Source organism: Alligator sinensis, unplaced genomic scaffold (genome assembly GCF_000455745.1).
Source record: "Alligator sinensis unplaced genomic scaffold, ASM45574v1 scaffold1295_1, whole genome shotgun sequence".
NCBI lineage: Eukaryota > Metazoa > Chordata > Crocodylia > Alligatoridae > Alligator > Alligator sinensis.
Window position 1 is genome coordinate 3920590 of NW_005841880.1, and position 19850 is coordinate 3940439.

Sequence of the window (19850 nt, forward strand, 5' to 3'; positions counted from 1 at the left end):
AAGCTTCTCCCTTGCCCTGGACCTTTGTCAAATATAATCAGGCCTAAGTGGAGTTAACACTTGTAAATCAATATGGTAATAAACGGTATCTCTTGACCCTGGTGAAAGCAACGGCAGTGCATGGGAAGAGGAAAATTGAGCGCCCAATCTCAAAGTAATGGAGAATCTACTGCCGTTGGGTCAGGAAGAGAAAAAAAATCCAATAGCACAATGGAGAAGGACAAAGCTGGGAATTAAATGTAAATCTTTCTTTTTATTTAAGAAACACTATAATTCTGAACTTTGAAGAATGTGTACTGAGGGAAAGAAAAATAATTTTCTTTTGCTTTTTCTCTTCTCTTTACAAAAAGAAAAAAACAGGATATAAGAAAAAACATATGTACAGGAAGAGCTGGCCAACTCAAACAGAAAGCAGTAACAGAAGCATGATGTTTCCCAACAGTGGCTTGGCCTGGAAAATTTAAAAACAATTAAATTAGAATACAAATATTAGAAAAACTGGACTCTAAAGCTACCTTGCGGCCGGGGATGCAAGCCGCGCAACTTTATACAGTAAAACTTAATGTCTGAGCTCTACCCAGTCCCCCCCACCCCCCAACCCAGTTTAAACCTGAAAACATATTGCTTACTTGCGCAAAGAAAAGAAAAAAAAAAGAAAAAAATTAAACGGAAATTTTCGTACAAACAAAGGTCATTCTGTGGTGGAACTGAAATGGCGGAAGAGCAAACAAGGTTTTGGGTTGTCTCCCTCCCCCACATGCCCCCGTCTCACTCCCTTTCCGCAGCCCCTCACCCCTCCATGGAGGAGGCAGTGCTTTCGCATGCTGGTGCTCGAGAGGAAACTTGAAGAGGCTTCTTTATTATTTCTCCCTCTGCCTGATGGGCCCCTGCGAGTCATTTGCAGAAGGTCCCGGAGGGGTGTAACGGGGGTGGGGTAGGGAAGAGAATCTGATAGAGAAGGCAAGATGCCTCCTGTTTCATTTGCTGGGAGAAATACAGATTGGCAGAAAAGGCTCCTCCCTTCAGAACAAGCCCACGTGGCTCAAGGTCATCAGGTCTTTGCCCTCCACCCTCAGGCGGTGGGATGCAGAGCCCAATAACCAGCCACCATAGGGCATGGGATTTCTTGAAGCAGATTAATCCAAGGTACAGCGTGCCGCACCGGAGAAAACTCTACTCATACATCATGCAACGAGACTCTATGGAGAATTTGAAGAGAACTTCAAATGCCAGGGTCTAAAGCATTCTGGCTCGATAGCATCTATGGGATAATATTCTGTTCTCTTCCTATATGCGTTAGGCTAGGTCCTTAAAGGTATTGAAAAATAGTTCTAGGTGGAACTTGATGGCTTTAAGTCGATGTGGTATTTTAAATGCATTGCTTTTTCTTAAATGCATTAAAAGTGCTTTTGAAAGCACCATCACTTTGGTTCTGTGATTGAACATAGCTGCCTCCTTTCCTCCAGACTGATGCTTTAGGGGAGGAGGTGGTTCTAAGGGATGACGTAGATTCATGCTGCCCAGACGTCTGTCATTTCACTGCAGCTGGAACAAACAGCAAGAGCTGGAGGCATGGCAGGGGCTGGAAGTGTTCAGTGATCAACTGCCTTTTTCCAGTAGCTAGAAAGCCTATATACAGTATGACTGAAAACTACTTGCGTGGCCTTGGCTGCAGTATTACCACTCAGCTGGTCTGGTGCACAGTGCACTGCTAAAGGCCATTACGTTGCTCTCCACCCTTCCCTTGTACACGTTCACGGGGCCAAGTCAACATGCCAGCTTCCTTCCAACATTTATTCCCATCCACAGACGAGAAAGTCAGCAAGGTCCAAAGCAATGCAGACTTCAGAGGCTTTTAACTAGGAACAGGCAGAGCAAATTATGCAAAGTTAATTACAAAATCTCTACAAGACAAAAAGGTTACCATTTGGAAACTCAAAAGCAACAATATTTTGCCATCAAGAGCATAGCAGTAGCTTTGGGTCTGGGACCAAAGTCTTAACAGAACAGAGAAGTGGAAAAGTCCAGAGGCCGTAATACGTGGTCACTGTGCTCCACTCGTTGCCCCTTGGCTCTGTCCCCAACATCATGACGTTCATGCCGTCAGAAGTACCAGTGATGGGCTTTGCACTGTTTCATGTCTGAAATAAACCTGAATTGGAGTTACCGAGGTAGTTGGCTAGAAACTGAGATTCTCCCACCTGGCATTTTCTTGAAGGCCATCCCTCCCCTCCACCCTGCCCCACTCCTACACGATGCCACATGTCCAGTTGATGGGCTTCAGCTGTCCTGCAGGCTGCTGGCACCGACTCCAGAAACAAAGCCTTCTTAAAAAAAAAAAAAAAAAGAAGAAAAGAAAGAAAAGGGAATGTGCAGCCCTTTTAAGTCTTCAAAAACACCAAGTTATTGCACTTCAAAAATACAACAGGTTTGTGGTTCAAGCCCTCCCTGCCCTCCCCATGGCTTCTGCTCAACTAAAATGCTTCACTACGCACAATTTCTACATTACCTTCAGATTAGGTTAAAAGGATTCAAAATGTGTCTCTCTTTACATGAGGTGCAGAGCTGCGGAAGCTCCTAACTAGAACAGTGCGATCCCAATCTTAAGTCTCTTCCCTTTCAGTCCCGGCCCTCCCTGCCCTCTCCCTCCCCCTCTGCCACCCATTTAAAAAAAAAAAGAAAGAAAAAAAAAAAAAAGAAAGAAAGGAGACCTAACTTTGCTGGGGTTCTATCAACCTCCCCCGCTTCTCTTCCCCACCCCAACCCACCCATTCACATGTCCAGCAAAACTTTATCAGGAATGGTTATTTAACAAGACAATAAAAATGCACACAGCTTTGGAGATGCACCGGAGTTAGACGTCCTGTTGGTTTTCAGGTGAACTCCACCGATTCAAACCGTACTGGTGAAGGGCAGTTGAGATCGAGTTAGCTCTGGATCTTGACTGCCTGGCTTAAGACACTTTTCCTTACTTCAGACTCTGGTTCAGGTTGAGCTGGCAGAGCTCAGGTCAGGCTTTTAGTGGGGCAGTTTTTCAACCAAGAAGCAGCTCAATGGTTTTATTTTTCATTTTAATGGTTAACTCGGAATAGGAAAGTCAAAAGGAGACCAGGGAGGAAGGGAGATGAGGTGAGAGGTCCTCTCCCACCTCCAGTTTAGTAAGCACCAGAGTATTCAAGTCTATCCATTCAGAGATTCAGAGCTACTTCCGCAGTCAGCAGGCAGAAACTAGATCTTTCTCGTAAGAGCAGCGTCGTTTCGGTTGGGGTCCATCATCGTCGTCGTCCTCCTCCTCGTCTTCTTCCTCCTCCTCTTCTGATGATGAGCTGTCCAGTGTTAAATCCACCACATCAGCAGTGACCTTGCCATTCTCACCATTACTATTGGGAGTGGGCAAGAGCCCGTTCACATCTGAAGAACCTGGGAATAAATGGACTTCAATTAGAACATCTATGAATTAAATGTTAAATAAATGGACCACAATTAGAACATCTATTATACTCCCCCCAGCCAATCCCCCTTGGCAGGCCTTGTATCCACAGTATCCGGGGAAGTAACAGAGAGAACCCATTCCTCAGGGAAAGCGGTATGAAGAAAGATCTACTTCATACGAAGCCCACTGTTCGGTTTCATAGTTGGTTGGGTCGGAAAGGACCTGAGCAGATCATCAAGTCTGACCCCCTGCCATGGCAGGAAAGAGTATTGGGGTCAAAAGACCCCAGCAAGGTGTCATCTAGCCTCCTCTTAAAGACCCCCAGGGTAGGAGCCAGCACCACTTCTCTTGGAAGTCGGTTCCAGATCCTAGCAGCCCTGACAGTGAAGTAGCGCCTCCTGATGTCTAGTCTGAATCTACCCTCTGCCAGCTTGTGACCATTATTTCTAGTGACTCCTGGGAGTGCTCAGGGGAACAGGGACTCCCCCAATGCCTGCTGGTCCCCTCTGACTAGTTTGTAAACGGCCACTAGATCCTCCCTCAGCCTTCTCTTGTGGAGGCTGAACTGGTTCAGGTCCCTCAGCCTCTCCTCATAGGGCCTGCCCTGCTGCCCCCTGATCATGCAAGCGGCCCTCCTCTGGACCCTCTCCATGTTATCCACATCCCTCCCGAAGTGCGGTGCCCAGAACTGGACGCAGTACTCCAACTGCGGCCTGACCAGTGTCGCATAGAGGGGGAGGATCACCTCCTTGGACCTGCTTGAGATGCATCTATGGATGCACGACAAGGTGTGGTTGGCCTTCCTGACCGCGTCCCCACACTGTCGGCCCATGTTCAATTTGGCATCAATAATGACTCCAAGATCTTTTTCTGCCTCTGCCCAGCCTGTAGGTATGCTGCTGGTTCTTCCTCCCCAGGTGCAGCACCTTGCACTTGTCAGTGTTGAAACCCATCCTGTTCTCATCCACCCACCCCTGTAACCTGTCTAGGTCCAATTGCAGTCTATTCCTCCCTTCTAGCGTGTCCACTTCCCCTCACAACTTAGTGTCATCTGCGAATTTGAACAGGGTGCTTTTTACCCCCTCGTCCAAGTCGCTGATGAAGATGTTGAACAGTGCAGGCCCGAGGACCGAGCCCTGCAGAACCCCACTGCCCACATCCCTCCAGGTCGAATAGGACCCGTCCACCACCGCTCTCTGGGTGCGGCCCTCCAGCCAGTTAGTGACTCATTTGACTATGTAGGTGTCGACGCCACAGTCCCCTAGTTTTTTTTAAATGAGAATGGGGTGAGAGACTGTCGAAACTGTATCTTTGTAAACCAATGCAATAGTAAAATACTTTCTAGGATACCCCCAAAAGCTCATCTGATCATCTGCTCAAACTACTGATGGGAAGCATTTGAAAAAGTGTATGAAGCCCTTCAGTTACAGGGAGAAAAAAAACCTCAGACATATACAAGCAGGTTCTGGCAAAATCCCCATTCAGGGAAGATCTGATGTTCCACTGCCCCCAGCCAGATGAGTTAGAATAGTCTGGTGTTTGGTCCAAAAGCATGCATGCCAGAATTAATTCTGCACCACTTTGAAGCCATACCTAAACAATTCACTTGGACTTGGTAGTTAAACCATTAGAGAACGAAACTGTTCAAAGGGTTCAATGACCCCATCCATAATGATCGTCTTAATGGTCAGATGCACTGGGCATCTCTATGATGCCAACTTACTCCTTTGTATGGAGAGAGGAAAAATAAAACCCTATTGGCTGCCTGGTTGTTTACTCAATCAGGTGCCCTACCGTTTCCAACACTAATCAAGCGCCCCTTACGAAGCTGGGGGCCCATGATTTTGTATCACGAAATCATTTGTGCAAGTTCCCCAGAGCTCAGCATATTAATCTCCTTTGCACCATGCCATACGTACCTAGTACTAGTATTGGACACTGAGGGCTGCAGCTTCTCTCCTTCTCAGCTCTTATTGGACACCAGGAACCATCCGCCATGTATTCTATTTCGTCTGCATCCTCACATTCTGTCAGTATCTTTGACAAGAGCCTGGAAAGGAAACAAGACGCTATCTATTAACCTTCAGGCAATCAGCAGAGCACCATGGCAGTATGTCATTAAGTTGGATCCTCACCTTACATGGCCCTACAGCTTAATCCAAGAGGAATTTGGTGACAGGGCAAGGTTACAAAACAAAACAGTCCTTGATCACAAAATCCTATTTTCCCATAAAGGAACCATAGTATAGGTTCTAACAGTGAACCTTCATCACAAAACCATTCCACCCTGACAATGCGCTTAAATAATAAAGCAGAGACAGAGTCCAAGTGAGAGAGCAGTCTCTATGCTCAGTTCAGTTCCTTGCCTCTCAAGGCTGACAGTGAAGAGAATTACTGCAGGTGGATGGTTTTGTGATGAAGGCTTTCAACCAAGTGGACTGAAACACCAGCTCAGTCATAATAGCAAGACCAGGCTGAAGTCCTCGTTCCTCACCAGGTCATCAGATCCTCCAGAGTGTTGAGACTGTAATTCCATGACGTTAGAAGCAAGAATTCTTGCAGGTGATCTCTTTTATTGGACTTGAGACAGACAAAGGCAAGTTTTGGGGTATCACAGTACCCCTCCTCAAGCCTCTGAGAGCAGCAGACACAGCAGAACCAAACAGCAGACTGAACAAAAGCTTGTGTAAAACTCAGTATGTAAACAAAGGTGGGAGATAAGAGCAATCGGGTAGCCAACAGGCAGGAGAGAGGCAATAAAAACCTGATGAAAGAGGAACAAGGTTGCTCAGGAGGGTCATTATCACCTGGGATCTACAGATGGCCTGTATCAGGTAGATTATAATTGGCCATGAAGTCACTGTCTACGGCGTTAAAACCCTGGTACTTAGTTCTCAAGCTTCTCCTGTAAGGGTGCAGGTAGGTTTCCTCTGAGCACAAGAACTGTGAGGTCAGATTGTTTTCTGTGAAAAATGTTCCCCTACTTGTGTTTTAGTGTCTCTCTTCTTAATCTTTTGTCTGTGCTCATTCATTCTGGTGCATAACTTTTGTCTGGTTTCAGCCACAGTTGCCATGAGGGTATCTGGTGCACTAGGTCTAACTTCCCAAGTCCTTTGTGCTGCTGCCCAGACAATATTCATATGATGAGACGCACAAAGCTTACAGGATAACTGGTGTACATGCATCAAAATTAACACATTAGGATAAACTGGATGCTCTTAATAAGACTGAGAAATAGGCAGGAAATATTACCCTTTTTGCTCTTTACAAGTCCACATGCTGGATTTCCCAAGCTACTGCTGAAGTCTCTAGGGACACCATAATGTATGCAACTGCTTCCTGTTAGAGGCTGTACCAGGCAACAGGTGGGGAGGGGAAAAGAGGACAACAAGAACTTTTTTGCCCAGCAGCCCACTATCATTATAAGAAATGGCCATCTCTTTTTCTGAAGTCCCTGGTCTCTAAGTCCAGATTACTCTTCTGGTACACTCTACCTTCTTTTACCACTGTTCAAGTCTCAGCACTTGCTTTTCAAATGCACCTGGAAGCCATTTATATTTACAGAGTCTGTCTGCAAGTCTGGTTCTGGAAAGCCTCATTCCCTCTTCCACTTTAACAATGTGACCCAAACTCATTTGACTGGTTTGCAGCCCAAAAAGAGGCATCTGTAGGTTTCCATTTTAGTAACGGGGCTCTTACTGCATTGTGGGCACAGGAAAGGGAGTCTGGGGACAGCGGTCAGATTTCTCACTGGTGTTAGAAGTACAGTTTAGAAGGTCTTCGATCTAAACACCTAAAACTTCACTGTTTGCTTAAAGAGCTTCTCAGAAATCCTGAAAAGCAACTATTGTAGTTAGAACAAAGATGATCCAACCCTTAACATGAAACCCCCCAAATCAAACAGGAAGGGTACGTGTTCCTCTTTTCAAAAGCAGAAGCTACTCGGCACCATAGACAGACAAGTTCTTTTGATTCACAGAACGCTCCAAAAAGTGTCTTGGTTGTACCGTCTCCATCTACTGGCAGGGAGGAGCTCTACCTGTGCATCTAGACTGATACCAGATAATAAAGAATGAAGCGTAAGCTTCTTTAATTAACCTAGGCCAAAGACTAAAAGTAAATACTATTTCAAATACACGTTAGGGGAAAAAAATCATGATAAAAAAAGAAGCCAGGGAAAATTTGGTTTAAGTGAGACTTCAAGAACCCTGAATCTTCTAAAGTCTGGGTATTTGGGAGGTACACGAAATATCTTAATCTTGCCCCTTCAGGAAGATTTCTACCCTTTATCTTGTTCCTTATATAGGTAGCTAATGAAACAGCCAGAAAAATAATATTGAGTACTTTAAGGAGTTCCCAGTCTGCAGCTACAGAAACTGCGCTTGCGCAGCTTGAACCAGAAGCATCAAACATGTACCAGAGATCTCTGGTTTAAAACTGCATTTGTACCTCGATCTCAAAGGAGCTAGCTCTGCATCTAGAGATACTTGAGTGAAAGGCTGGCATTTAGAATCATTTGACTTGAACCGATGACATGTCGAGAACTGCTCGTGGGGTGCCAACATCATGCATGATAAGGCTCTTAATGAAGGAATGGGAGAAGAATACATGCGAGAGGCAATCTGTCCTGACACTAGCATGTAAAGAAGTTTCAGTTTGCTGAACTATAAATGATAAGCAATAGCTCATGGTAGAGTAAAGCACCCTTGTTTTGTCGGTCTCTAGTCAGACAGTGCATATGAATGAGAAGGTGGTACAAGTTTTATTTTGGCAACAGTTTACAGAAAGCTGGTTGAGAAACTATAAAACCAAGCAAGGTCCGAGTCATCAGTTTTGGTGTCAGTGTTGTCTCACCTAAATTAAGAGTAACTGGAACTGTAATATGTGGTGTTGGATCAGATACGGAGCTAAAATGATTATAAAAATCGCAGTGGGGAAGAGAAAGGGGCTGGAGAGAAGCAAGTGAAGAGATGGTGGAAGAAGGTAAACTCACCCATCGATTATTAGCTGGTCATAGGGTGCTGGCTTGTCACACACAGGGCACATCCACGTGGGCTTCTTCTCATTCATCTGTAGGTAAAAGACTGCGTCGAAGCACTGCAGATGTGCACAGGTCTCGGCTCGACAGGGGACAGAAAGCCGCATCTTCACCAGCTAAAGGGACCAATGGCAGGCAGATCAATGAGAAATCCCACCACAGCGTCGGAGCCTTCCCCTCCCAAAATGAATACGTGTGTGTAGACAGATGGTTTTGGTGCTAACATGCAAGAAACTGCTTAAGAGGCAACTGGTAAAAGGAAAGATTTATTATCCTGCAATGGTGGCTTGGGTAACAAACCAGGACAGCTTGTATTAGTAGCTGGAACTGCAGTGCAGTGAGACTTACTGGACAAATGAGTGACACTCGAACACCTGTGGTAGCAATTTCACTGTCTGGATCCAAGCGCAATTTCTCTTTTACTGCATTCAGAAACACAAAAAAGGATAAAATTAACACGCAGCTCCATTTAACCATGACCGTTATGTGTGGGGAAAACTGCTGATGCCAGAAGAGTATCTGGTACATTCCCCAAAACATGCAAATTCATTTCAACCATAGAGAGTAATTGCTACTAGGCAAGGACAGGATGGCAGAGAGATTACTTGGACTAGGTCTTGCTTTTTGGGACGAACGGACCATGGTCAACCCTCAAAATTTCTCAGAGATGACTAAGAATGCAAATCAAACAATGGAAAAGTGCATCAAGGCACCAACACCTACTGCAACCTGTAATTTGTGAGCCATTTGCCACCATTTCATGGAGCAGTTTTTGATACCACTGCTTCAGAAGGTTCTCAGCTAAATAGACAGGGACAACAGGAAAAAAAAATATGCGAGAAGGAAGCAGATCTCTCTCATGTAAAAGTCATGCTAAGGTGTGGGTCACCAACAGTCGGTGTTCAGCTTCATCCCCCTGCCCTACAGAACTAGGAGGCTCTAAGATAGCAGTTCCTAAACTGTGGATTGCGACCCTAAGTGGGGTCGTAACATCAGTGGTTGGGGTTGCGAGATTTCTGAGCCCACAGTGGGGTGCAGGGCTGCAATGGGGCTGGACCAGCTTCAGGCAGAAGCTGCCTCCACAGCCCAATGGGTGGGACCCAGCACAGGAGGGAGCATTACACTGTCACGGCTGCCAAGGCAAAGTGCAGCAGCAACAGCGTGGAGTTGTGCCCCCACTGCTGGGTAGGAGGCGCCTGCATCCTTCCCCTCCTCCCCATGGGCTCTGCTCCAGCTGTGCCGCCCATAGGGGAGGGCAGGAGCCAGGCTCCACACTCTGCTCTGCCTGCAGCAGCTGCCGCCTCTTGCAGGCAGCAGCTGGGGCTTGGGTGCTGCTGGGGGAGCTGGCAGGGATAGGGAGGTGCGGGCCCTGGCTCTGGGGCACCTGGGAGGCTGTGGGTCAGGAGGGAGAGGCAGTGGCAGGCGCCAGGGACTGTGGGTCAGGAGTGAGGCACCATGCTGAGGAAACCTGGGAAGCACTGCTCTAAGATATGCACTCTTCCTTCCGTTTGTTTGGTTACACCAGCAGTCAGAGAGAAAGACTTAGACAAAAGACATTACAGAACTGCACTGTATTTCTGAGATCAGGTTAACCTAAAATATCTGGTCAAGTGGGATGTAAACTCGCTCCATCCCGAGACCAGGGCAGAGACTGGACAGTTGTGAGACAATCGGGTCAAGGTCACACCTACTTTTCAAAGGAGATCAAATTAAGGTGCAGAAGAAATCACCACTGTAGACAGGCAAGTGCTGCGCCAAGTCCACTCAGTTTCCCCAGCCTCACTTGAGCTGAACTGGCCTGCCTCGGTTGCTAGCGGGCCAGTGCTGCAGTTGACCAACATGCTGGGCTAGCTTCCCTTCTCCAGAACCTGTGTACACATTTGGGCAGCAGCTGTGGCATGAGTATGCACAAAGGCTCCTCCAGCAGGCCATCCACAGAGCACGCAATGCGGGAGGTTGAGCCAAAATGCCGTTAACAAAGCAGGCAGATGGAGAGGGTATATCCGAGAGGACTCGGCACATCAGGACAAGAGACAGGGAGTTCAGATTTTGTTGCAGCCGACTGGTGTCAGAAACTAGTGGGGCTGCAGATAGGCTCTCTCACTGTGCTCTAGCCTCAGTGACTGCAGAGGCATTTTCTGGAGGAACATCTTTTTAAAAATCAGGGGTGCTGGAGAACAGAGGCCAAATGCACCACTATATAAGCACAATTATAGAAGCTATTAGCACTGCTGTTATAAGGATCTATTACCCTTCCTGCAGCCTCTCTCACTGGAGTGATTTCCCATTTTGACTTGCAGATCACAACAAAATGCAATTAGATATTGATTCTAAAGGCAGCTTTGTAGCAAGCATCTCTACGGTGAAAGGCAGTGATGCAACTAACCTGTAAGAATTTATGGGGTATTTTTGTGCCATTCCAGCCACACTAAAATTATTCTCAATTTAAAACATTATGTTTTGCCAACAGTTAACTCATATTTTGTCCAGTCACAGCAGCCCCTGTGCATCCACTCCTGGGTCATGGGGCGGGGAGGAAAGAGACCTCCTAAGGAGCCATTAACCAGAACCAAGATTCGCTTTTAAAACAGATGCCTTAAGCCTGGCTCTTAAATCCACAGTTCAGTATCTGATTACGTAGCCTGATGTTCAGACAATGTTCCTAAGTGAATGCACATAAGGAAGATAAGTCAGCAAAGGGAGTCAAGCTGAAGCATTACTGCTTACTGGAAGACAGATGAGCAGAACCTGGAACCCGATGTGGAACGATCGTTAAAGCTACAGCAGCAAGGTTTAAGCTACCGTTTCTTGCATACTTCATGCACCTTGTCCCGCAAAAATCGCCCTCAAAAGCTGGGGTGCATGTGTTAAATGGAAAAGCTGACTTTCTGCCTGGGGTTGGAAGCGTTTGGATTAGATTTGGACTCTACTGTGCAGCAGCTGTGATATTACTGTTTGGGCAGCTGAGGGAGCCAATTGACTTAATGGCTTGCTGTTCCTCACGCTACAGGTGTTAACAATGTTCACTCCTTTTTTAATGGTCTTGTTGTTCCACTAATTAAGTTAAACTTGAGGGAATTTTGCTGGCTGCTCCTGGTCCATTTCACAGCCTCTAATCTCTCTTTTCAAAATCACAGGCCCACCTGTGGAGACCAGTCTTCAGTATCAGCTAGGGATTCAACTTTATTTATGCAGGAAAAGGAGCTCAAGTCAGCTGAAGATCAAGCTGTGCCCCTGCTCTATGCAGCCATGACTCCGGAGAAATCTTTCCCCTTCATTCTGCCTTTCAACAAGGTACAGATGAAATATGGGGGCACATGTATGCCAGAAAATACAATGTTTGGTTTTGCCAGATTCAGAAAGCCATAAAGAAGAGTTTAAGGCAAGCAAAAGCAATGCGACTAGGAACTAAGGCAAAGAGCCTCCAATTTGAATGTAAAGATTTTGAAAAATAATCCATCTTTCCACCTAAATGAAACCAAGTTTGATTAGAGCAGAGGTTCCCAACCTTGTTAGACTCAAAGCACTCCTCTGAAAATGTCAGCTCTTAGCTTTCACTCCTTTTTCAACCACAGAAACATAATAAAGCAATTCTTCTGTTGCCAAAGAGCGTAAAGACCACAACAGGTCATAGAAGTTTTTGATATTATGGCATCCTATCGGAAATCTCTGTGTGCATCTTGTCAATCATGTGTAGATGTCTGCACACATAACAATGCCAAGATTGCACAGTGCCCTTAAAGGGATCTTTTGGCAGCCTGGTTGAGATCACTGTATAAGAGCCTGAAGTGCAAGTCTAATTTAATGGAAAAGTGGAAGGCAGGAGGCCTGTTTGCAGAATCTCTGCTGGCTGCTCTAAAACAGGACGAAACACTCTTCTAGAAGAGACAGGACACAATGTTCTACTCGGATTATTCAAAACTTGGTTCCAAGAAAAGTGTTGGAGTCAGAGGGAAACGATGGGCTCTTGAATGCATTCATCTTGTGACAAGACCAAAATTGCATCTTCTGCTCAACTCATCTGAAGGTACCACTAGGGAGCAGAAGTGGGAGCACAGCCAACTGCCAAAGCTGACTTGAAATTTCTTCTCGCATCAGCCAATGGCTGCCAAAGATTTTTAACCACTTGCTGTTTGTCCCCCTGCCCCTCATGCTCAGATTGCCAGATGTTCTGTAGGGCTGCTAATCACATTGACAATTCTTCTTCAATGACCTATGTTTCAGCCAGAATACCTTGTTAGAGAAGTTCAGCATTTCTATTTGCACCATACTTGGGCAGAGCAGGGAGTGATGAACAAAGTACAAATCTGTATTTGCACACAGAGATAGTCCGAAAGAGATTCGTACAAATGGATATTTAGTTAAAGCATTGCCGCGTACCAAAGAAATGCGGATTTAATCTTTTAAGAGCAATTCTCTATAGCTAGTGAGATCCGAGGCACTGGCGAGGCAGAACACCCAGTTTTCTCCTATACATTTAATACACCACGAGATTGTATTTTCTGGGCCTCTAGAGTCGTCTGTGATTAGTAGTTAAAAATTATGCCAATGAAATTAAATCAGCCTCTTGTAAAGTGCTAAGACTATTCCCTACGTCATTCGGAAATTTTGAACAAATTTCAAGTAAATTACTCAGACTCCTAGGAGCCGAAGGCAAGGCCTTCACTTTGCGAGGTTATTTCCCCTAAGACTTACAATAAGGTTTTGCATTTGGTTTATACCACAGTAAATTTACCTGGACAGTCTGGGACAAGCATCTCTTGGGGATCAGCTCTATCATAGCATTTGAAAAGAATGGTGATGAAACACTGCTTCCAGCCCCCACGATTCCTCAGGGGCTGGCAGCAGAATATTTGCACAGGACGGTTGTGTGCTCCACAACACTCCACTAGAAAGACTGCACATCAAGGCTGAGCAGCTCTGGCACAGTTTCTTGCCTTATAATGATTCAGATGAGGGCAGGAAGTCACACACGTAAGAATGACATTGACCCTCAGCAACTCACTCAACATGACCTAGGGATGAATTTTCAGTCTGTCATAGATTCTATGGAGCCACAGGAAAATACACGCTGCAGAAACTATTTCTGCAGAGATCTGGGGCAATTTGCTGTGTCCGACATATAGCGTAGGAAATTCACAGACTTGAAAGTGGGTTTTTCACAGAATTGGACAGGGAGATCCTATAGACCGTGGCAGCTTCTCACAATTTCTAGTGCCCCAACTTACTGGCTTTTTTCAGTTGGAGGGAGGACATAATGCACGTGACATGGACTAGAAGTAACCACTCAATCAGTCTCTTAACAGCCTCACACACTCACCGAGCGTCTTGCAGAGTTCTGGGTGCTTGACTCCAATAGTTTTCAACTTTTGCAGCAATTCTGCTGAAGTCAACTGTCGCACTAAGTACAGACCCACTGAATAACTCTGGAGAGAAAAAAAAAAAAAAAAGAGAGAGGATGAGAAAGAATGCTCTCCCCACATGCTAGCTTAATTCCCAAATCACCTTCTTTGGCATTTACCTTTCCATAATTCCCCCAGGTGACAGTGATACGATTGGTTGCTCCAGACAGGTACAGGAGATGTGTGAGGTTAATGGGACGACAGGGCCTCTTTGGCTCCACTCCTGGCTTGTTTGATGGATAATAGCCCTAGGGGACAGACAGATAGTTTTCTTTTCCATAGTAGCATCTGATTCCCTTCCCTCCCTGCCCCCCACATTTTTTGAGCAAAAGGACACACCTCTTCTGTTAACCAGTGTTGCAAAATTCTAGTCACCTAAAGTCTTTTCTGGGGAAAGAAAATTAATTGCTTTGCTTCCTCCTCATGATCAGCCACAGCAGAGAGCAAGAGGGTACATACCGACCTTCCCAGCAGCATGGCCAGAATATAGGTTCACAGGATTTCAGAGAGCTTAAGGTCAGAGGGAACTATTTAATTATCTCGCCTGACCTCCTGTTTACATTAGAGGCCATTTCATTTCACCCAACCATGCCATTATTAAACTATAAACCAAATTCATCACGCAATTAGCTTTAAAAGTCAGAACAAGATACTTTTAGCACCCTAGCGCCTTGCCTCCCTCGCTTTAATCAACAAGCAGCTTCCATTTAAATCTCACAAGTTCTCCTTGTGCTGTAAAGTAACTTGTCATGCCTGGGCTGACTTACCGGCACCGAGCAGTAACTATGATTCACTTTCACTGCGATGTTTGGAGGGTACTGATCCTCCTGAGGGGAGCTAGTGTCTGTGTAGCAGATTCTGGAAAGAAATGGGGCACCTTTAAATAGCTCCCTTCTATCTGTGTCCAAATATTACCACCTTCGCCAGCTGCCAGCCAGACCAATCCATGCCAAACCAACAAGCCAGTAATCACCCCCCAGGACCCGGTACACAGCTGTGAAACAGACTTTGATATAACCAGCATCTTCTATCGACATAGCAACTCAACTGGCAGATAGAAAAGATAGAGGGTCAAACTAACGGAAAGCCAAAGTGGATGCTTGTCCCATCCCTGGGAACAAGGGCTTTGCTCAGAGTGATAGTTATTTTAGCAGCTACTGCCCACAGAGTGCTGGCACCGCTGCCATGCTGTGCTCATGCGTTCCCTCCCCCAGAGCGCTGCCTCATGGGTTTAATTAATTCCCTGCCATCCGGACTTACCTTAGCACAACCTGAACCGATTTCACACCGGGTTGCAACTCCCTGATAAAAACAAACAGAAGACAGGATTCCATGTAACACTTTTTTTTTCCCCCAACCAAGTCGCAGAGTTTTAGGTTATTCAAAACTGAAAAGGTGTAAAAAACCATTCACTTGTCAGAGCTTCTCTTACAGAATTCACTGAGTTTGGAAAAGAAAAACAGCTTTCCAGGCCTTGTGCGCTGGCCCCAAGCCGCTGTATTTGGATTTCCAAAAGAACATAAAAGATGGTGGACGAAAAAAAGAAAGAAAAACCCTTGGGGTTTTTGTTTTTTTTTTTTCTTTTTCCAAAATATGATAATAATGGAAACACTACTACTGATGGTAAGTTTTGTGAGACGTTTCCAGCCCACCACACTCACAATCTAGATTATCATTTTAAGAGCTGTTGACAAAGCTATTTAACACCCTCTTTGTTCAATTATTCCATGAAAGACGATTCTTGAAAACCAAAGAATCTGAGTATTATGGCAGGGTCAGAATGACTGTGATGCAGTTAGTTTCAACAGCACGGTGCAGAGAATCCTAGGAAGTAAGGGTTGGAAGGGACCTCAGTCCAACCCCCTGCTCAAGGCAGGGGCATCCCCAACCAGATCATCCCAACCAGGGCTTTGTTGAGCCGGGTCTTAAAAACCTCCAGGGATGGAGATTGCGCCACCTCTCTAGGTAACCTGTTCCAGTGCTTTACTACCCTCCTAGTGAGAAAGTTTTTCTTAATATCCAACCTAAACTTCCCTTGCTGCAACTTGAGACCATTGCATTCTGTCATCTGCTACCACTGAGAACATCCTCTTGGCAACCCCCTTCAGGTAGTTAAAGGCTCCTATCAAATCTCCACTCAGTATTCTCTTCTGCAGACTAAATCAGCCCAGGTCCCTCAGCCTCTCTTCAGAGGTCCTGTCCCCCAGCCCCTGAACCATTTCGTTGCTCTCTGCTGGACTCTCTCTGACTTGTCCACATCCTTTCTGTAGTGGGGGGCCCAAAACTGGACACAGTACTCCAGATGTGACCTCACCAGTGCTGAATAGAGGGGAATAATTGCTTTCCTCAGTCTTCTGGCAACACTTCTATACCGGTGCACAGGATTCTTCTGTCCTAAGAGCAGGAGACTTTGCACTTGTCCTTGTTGAACACCTCGTGAGATTTCTTTTGGCCCAATCCTCCAATTCATCTAGGTCACTCTGAATCCTAGCCCTGCGCTCTAGCATATCTACTACTGCCCCTCAGCTTGGCGTCATCAGCGAACTTGCTGAAAGTGCAATTCATCCCATCTTTCAGATCGTTAATAAAGATGCTGAACAAAACCGGCTCCAGGACTGACCCTTGGGGCACTTCACTTGATACCAGCTGCCAGCTAAACATTGAGCCGTTGATCACTACCCACTGAGCCCGACAATCCAGCCAGCTTTTTATCCACTTTACAGTCCGTTCATCCAACCCGTGCTTCTCCATCTTGCTTGCAAGAATGTTGTGGGAAACGGTATCAAGAGCCTTGCTAAAGTCAAGGTATATTATATCCACTGCTCTCCCCGCATCCACAGAACCAGTCATCTCATCATAGAAGGTAAGCAGTTGATCAGGCATTACTTGCCCTTGGTGAATCCATGTTGACTGTTCCTAATCACCTTCTCCTCCAAGTGCTTAAAGGATCTACTCCATGATTTTTCCAGGGACTGAGGTGAGGCCGACTGGTCTGTAGTTCCCTGGGTCCTCCTCCTTTCCTTTAAGATGGGCAGGCACTATATTTGCTCTTTTCCAATAGCCTGGTACCTCCCCCAGTCACCATAAGTTTTCAAAGATGATGGCTGTCAGCTCTACAATCACATCAGCCAACTCCCTCAGCACCCTCGGGTGCATCCCATCCAGCCTCATGGACTTGTACACATCTAGCTTTTCTAAATAGAAAAGCTTAACCTGTTCTTTCACCACTGCTGGCTACTTGCCTTTTCCCCAAACTGTGCTTCCTGGTGCAGTAGTCTGGGAGCTGACCTTGCCTGTGAAGACCAAGGTAAAAAAGACATCGAGTATTTCAGCCTTTTTCTCATTGTCTGTCACTAGGTTGCCTCCTGGACCCAACACATTCCCTGACCTTCCTCTTGTTGCTAACATACTTGCAGAAACCCTTCTTATTACCCTTCACATCCCTTGCTAGCTGCAACTCCACTCCAATTGCGCTTTGGCCCTCCTGACTTCATCCCTGCATGCCCGAGCAATAATCTTATACTCCTCCCTAGTCACTTGTCCACGCTTCCACCTCTTGGAAGCTTCCTTTTTGCATTTCAGCTCAAAGAGTTCTCTGCCAAGCCAAGCTGGTCGCTTGGCACATTTGCTATTCTTCCTTCACATTGTGATGGTTTGTACCTGTGCCCTCAGTAAGGTTTCTTTAAAATACAACCAGCTCTCCCGGTCTCCTCTCCCCCTCAGCCTGGCCTCCCAGGGGATCCTGCTCATCGGTTCCCTGAGGGAGTCGAAGTCTGCTTTTCTGAAGTCCAGGGTCCATACTCTGCCGCTCTCCTTTCTTCCTTGCCTCAGGATCCTGAACTCGATCATCTCATGGTCACTGCTGCCCAACTGCCATCTACTACTACATTCCCCACCAATTCTTCCCCATCTGTGAGCAGCAGGTCAAGAAGAGCATGGCCTCTAGTTCAACACTTGCACCAGGAAGTTGTCCCTAACGCTCTTTAAAAACCTCCTGGATTGCCCACGCACTGTCAGGGTGATTGATGTCCCCCATGAGAACCAGGGCCTGTGATCTGAAAGCTTTCGCTAGTTGTCTGAAGAAAGCCTCCTCTACCTCATCCTCCTGGTCTGGTGGTTTAGAGCAGACACTCACCACAACATCATCCTTGTTGCTCTCCCCTCCTTAAGCCAGAGTCTTTCAACAGGCCTAGCTCCAGCCAGCTTCATACTGGAGCTCTGTGCCGTCATATGGCCCTTTTACATAAACTGCAACTCCTCCTCTTCTCCCCTGCCTGTCCTTCCTGAACAGCTTGTACCCATTCATGACAGTGCTCCAGTCCTGTGAGCTCCCACCACGTCTCTGTTATTCCAGTCATGTTGTAGTACTGTGACTGTGCAAGGACTTCCACTTCTTCCTGCTGGTTTCCCAGGCTCCGTGCATTTGTGTACAGGCACCTGAGGTAACTAGTTGATTGCCCTGATTTCTCAGGAAGTATGAGAGCACCTCCCCCATTGCCCCCTCCTGCTTGCTCTTCCTCCAGGTCTTCTGCTTCCCCGCTTACCTCGGGGCTTTGGTCTCCATCCCCTGGTGAACCTAGTTTAAAGCCCTCCTCACCAGGTTAGTAAGCCTCTGCAGAGATGCTCTTCCCTCTTTTTGTCAGGTGGATCCCATCTCTTCCTAACAATCCTCCTTCTTGAACAACATCCCATGGTCAAAAGCTGAATCCCTGCTAGCAACACCACCTGTGCAGTCATGTATCAATCTGCAGGATGCATCTGCTCCTGCCAGGGCCCTTCGCCTTAACTGGAAGTATTGAGAACACAACCTGTGTCCCCATCCCCTTCCCCCTTGCACCCAGAGCCCTGTAGTCACTCTTGATCTGCTCAGGGTCTGCCCTGGCAGTATCACTGGTGCCCACATGGATGAGCAGCATGAGGTACTAGCCTGAGGGTAGGGTAGGGCTCAGTAATCCTTCCGGGACATCTTAGATCCAGGCTCAAGGTACACAGCAGACCTCCTGGGACAACAGGTCAGGCCGGCACATAGATCCCTCCTTCCCCTGCAGAAGGGAGACTCCAACCATCACCATCCGTCGCCTACTCTTCCTGGAAGCAGCCTCAATTGTCCACACCTTGGGGATTTCTGGCCTGGACTCTTCCCTCTATGGAACATGCTCCTCCTCCTCTGTTGCTAGTGCACCATGTTTGTTCTCCAGGTAAACCACTGCACATGGGGATGACATCTTTTTTTGCTGCCAGAAGATACAAGCTGCCACCTTCCTGCGAGTCCAGGCCCTCTTCCTCTTCTAGCACCACCTCTGGCAGTCCTTCCACCAGTCCTAGAGGTTTCCTTCCTTCCTGATCTGATATCTTTTATTAGATCAACCCAAATAGTTGGAGAATAGTTATTAAGCAAGCTTTCGGGTTCAAAAACCCTTCGTCAGGCTAAGGAAGTTTCAGCAGTTGGTGTGTGCTCTTCCTGGATGGAATGGAAAGTCATGGCAGAGGATGCTCAGGAGCCTTGCTAACTCCCTCCTGTAGCTCTCTTGCCTTCTCCCTGAGGGACGCCACCAAAAGGCACCGCTCACATCGCAGGCACTCCTCCACCTGGCTGACACAGGAAGGAATCTGCAAGCTGCAGTGTGCACAGCACCAGACCAGGGTGGATGCCACAACCGTGTGTGGCCCTGCCTGGACAGACACCTCACAGGTGGAAGCAGAGGAAGAACTGGAAGAGACAGTGGCTCTGGAATTGCAATGTCCTCCAGCTATGTCTCTGGGTCTCCTAATCTGCGACCTCTCACTTCTTGCCTCTCTTTCCAAGCAGACCTTCCCTGGCAAACTCCTCTGCAGCTGGCCTCTTTACTCTTCCTTGATCTGAAGGGTTCCCTTTTCCCTGCAAACTCTTTCCTCTCAGCAAGCTTATAGTAAAGGAATGCGAGAGGGATTCCAAGCAAACTCCCCCTCACTCTGGACTCTAGTTAAACAAGGGGCT

At 46.7% G+C, this 19850-nt stretch overlaps 1 protein-coding gene across 2 annotated transcripts in view; it reads right to left on the minus strand.

Annotated features, from left to right (window-relative positions):
* Positions 1-245: 245 nt before the first annotated feature.
* Positions 246-19850, minus strand: part of PIAS4 (protein inhibitor of activated STAT 4) — a 30168-nt gene continuing 10563 nt past the window's right edge. For both annotated transcript variants that reach the window (XM_025196525.1, XM_025196523.1), the window contains 8 exons: positions 15134-15175; positions 14641-14731; positions 13993-14121; positions 13792-13897; positions 8820-8893; positions 8427-8587; positions 5353-5483; positions 246-3420 (listed from right to left, as the gene is read on the minus strand). In XM_025196525.1, coding sequence (XP_025052310.1) covers positions 3215-3420; positions 5353-5483; positions 8427-8587; positions 8820-8893; positions 13792-13897; positions 13993-14121; positions 14641-14731; positions 15134-15175 — 940 coding nt within the window. In that variant the 3' untranslated portion in view covers positions 246-3214. The remainder of the gene's footprint in view (positions 3421-5352; positions 5484-8426; positions 8588-8819; positions 8894-13791; positions 13898-13992; positions 14122-14640; positions 14732-15133; positions 15176-19850) is intronic.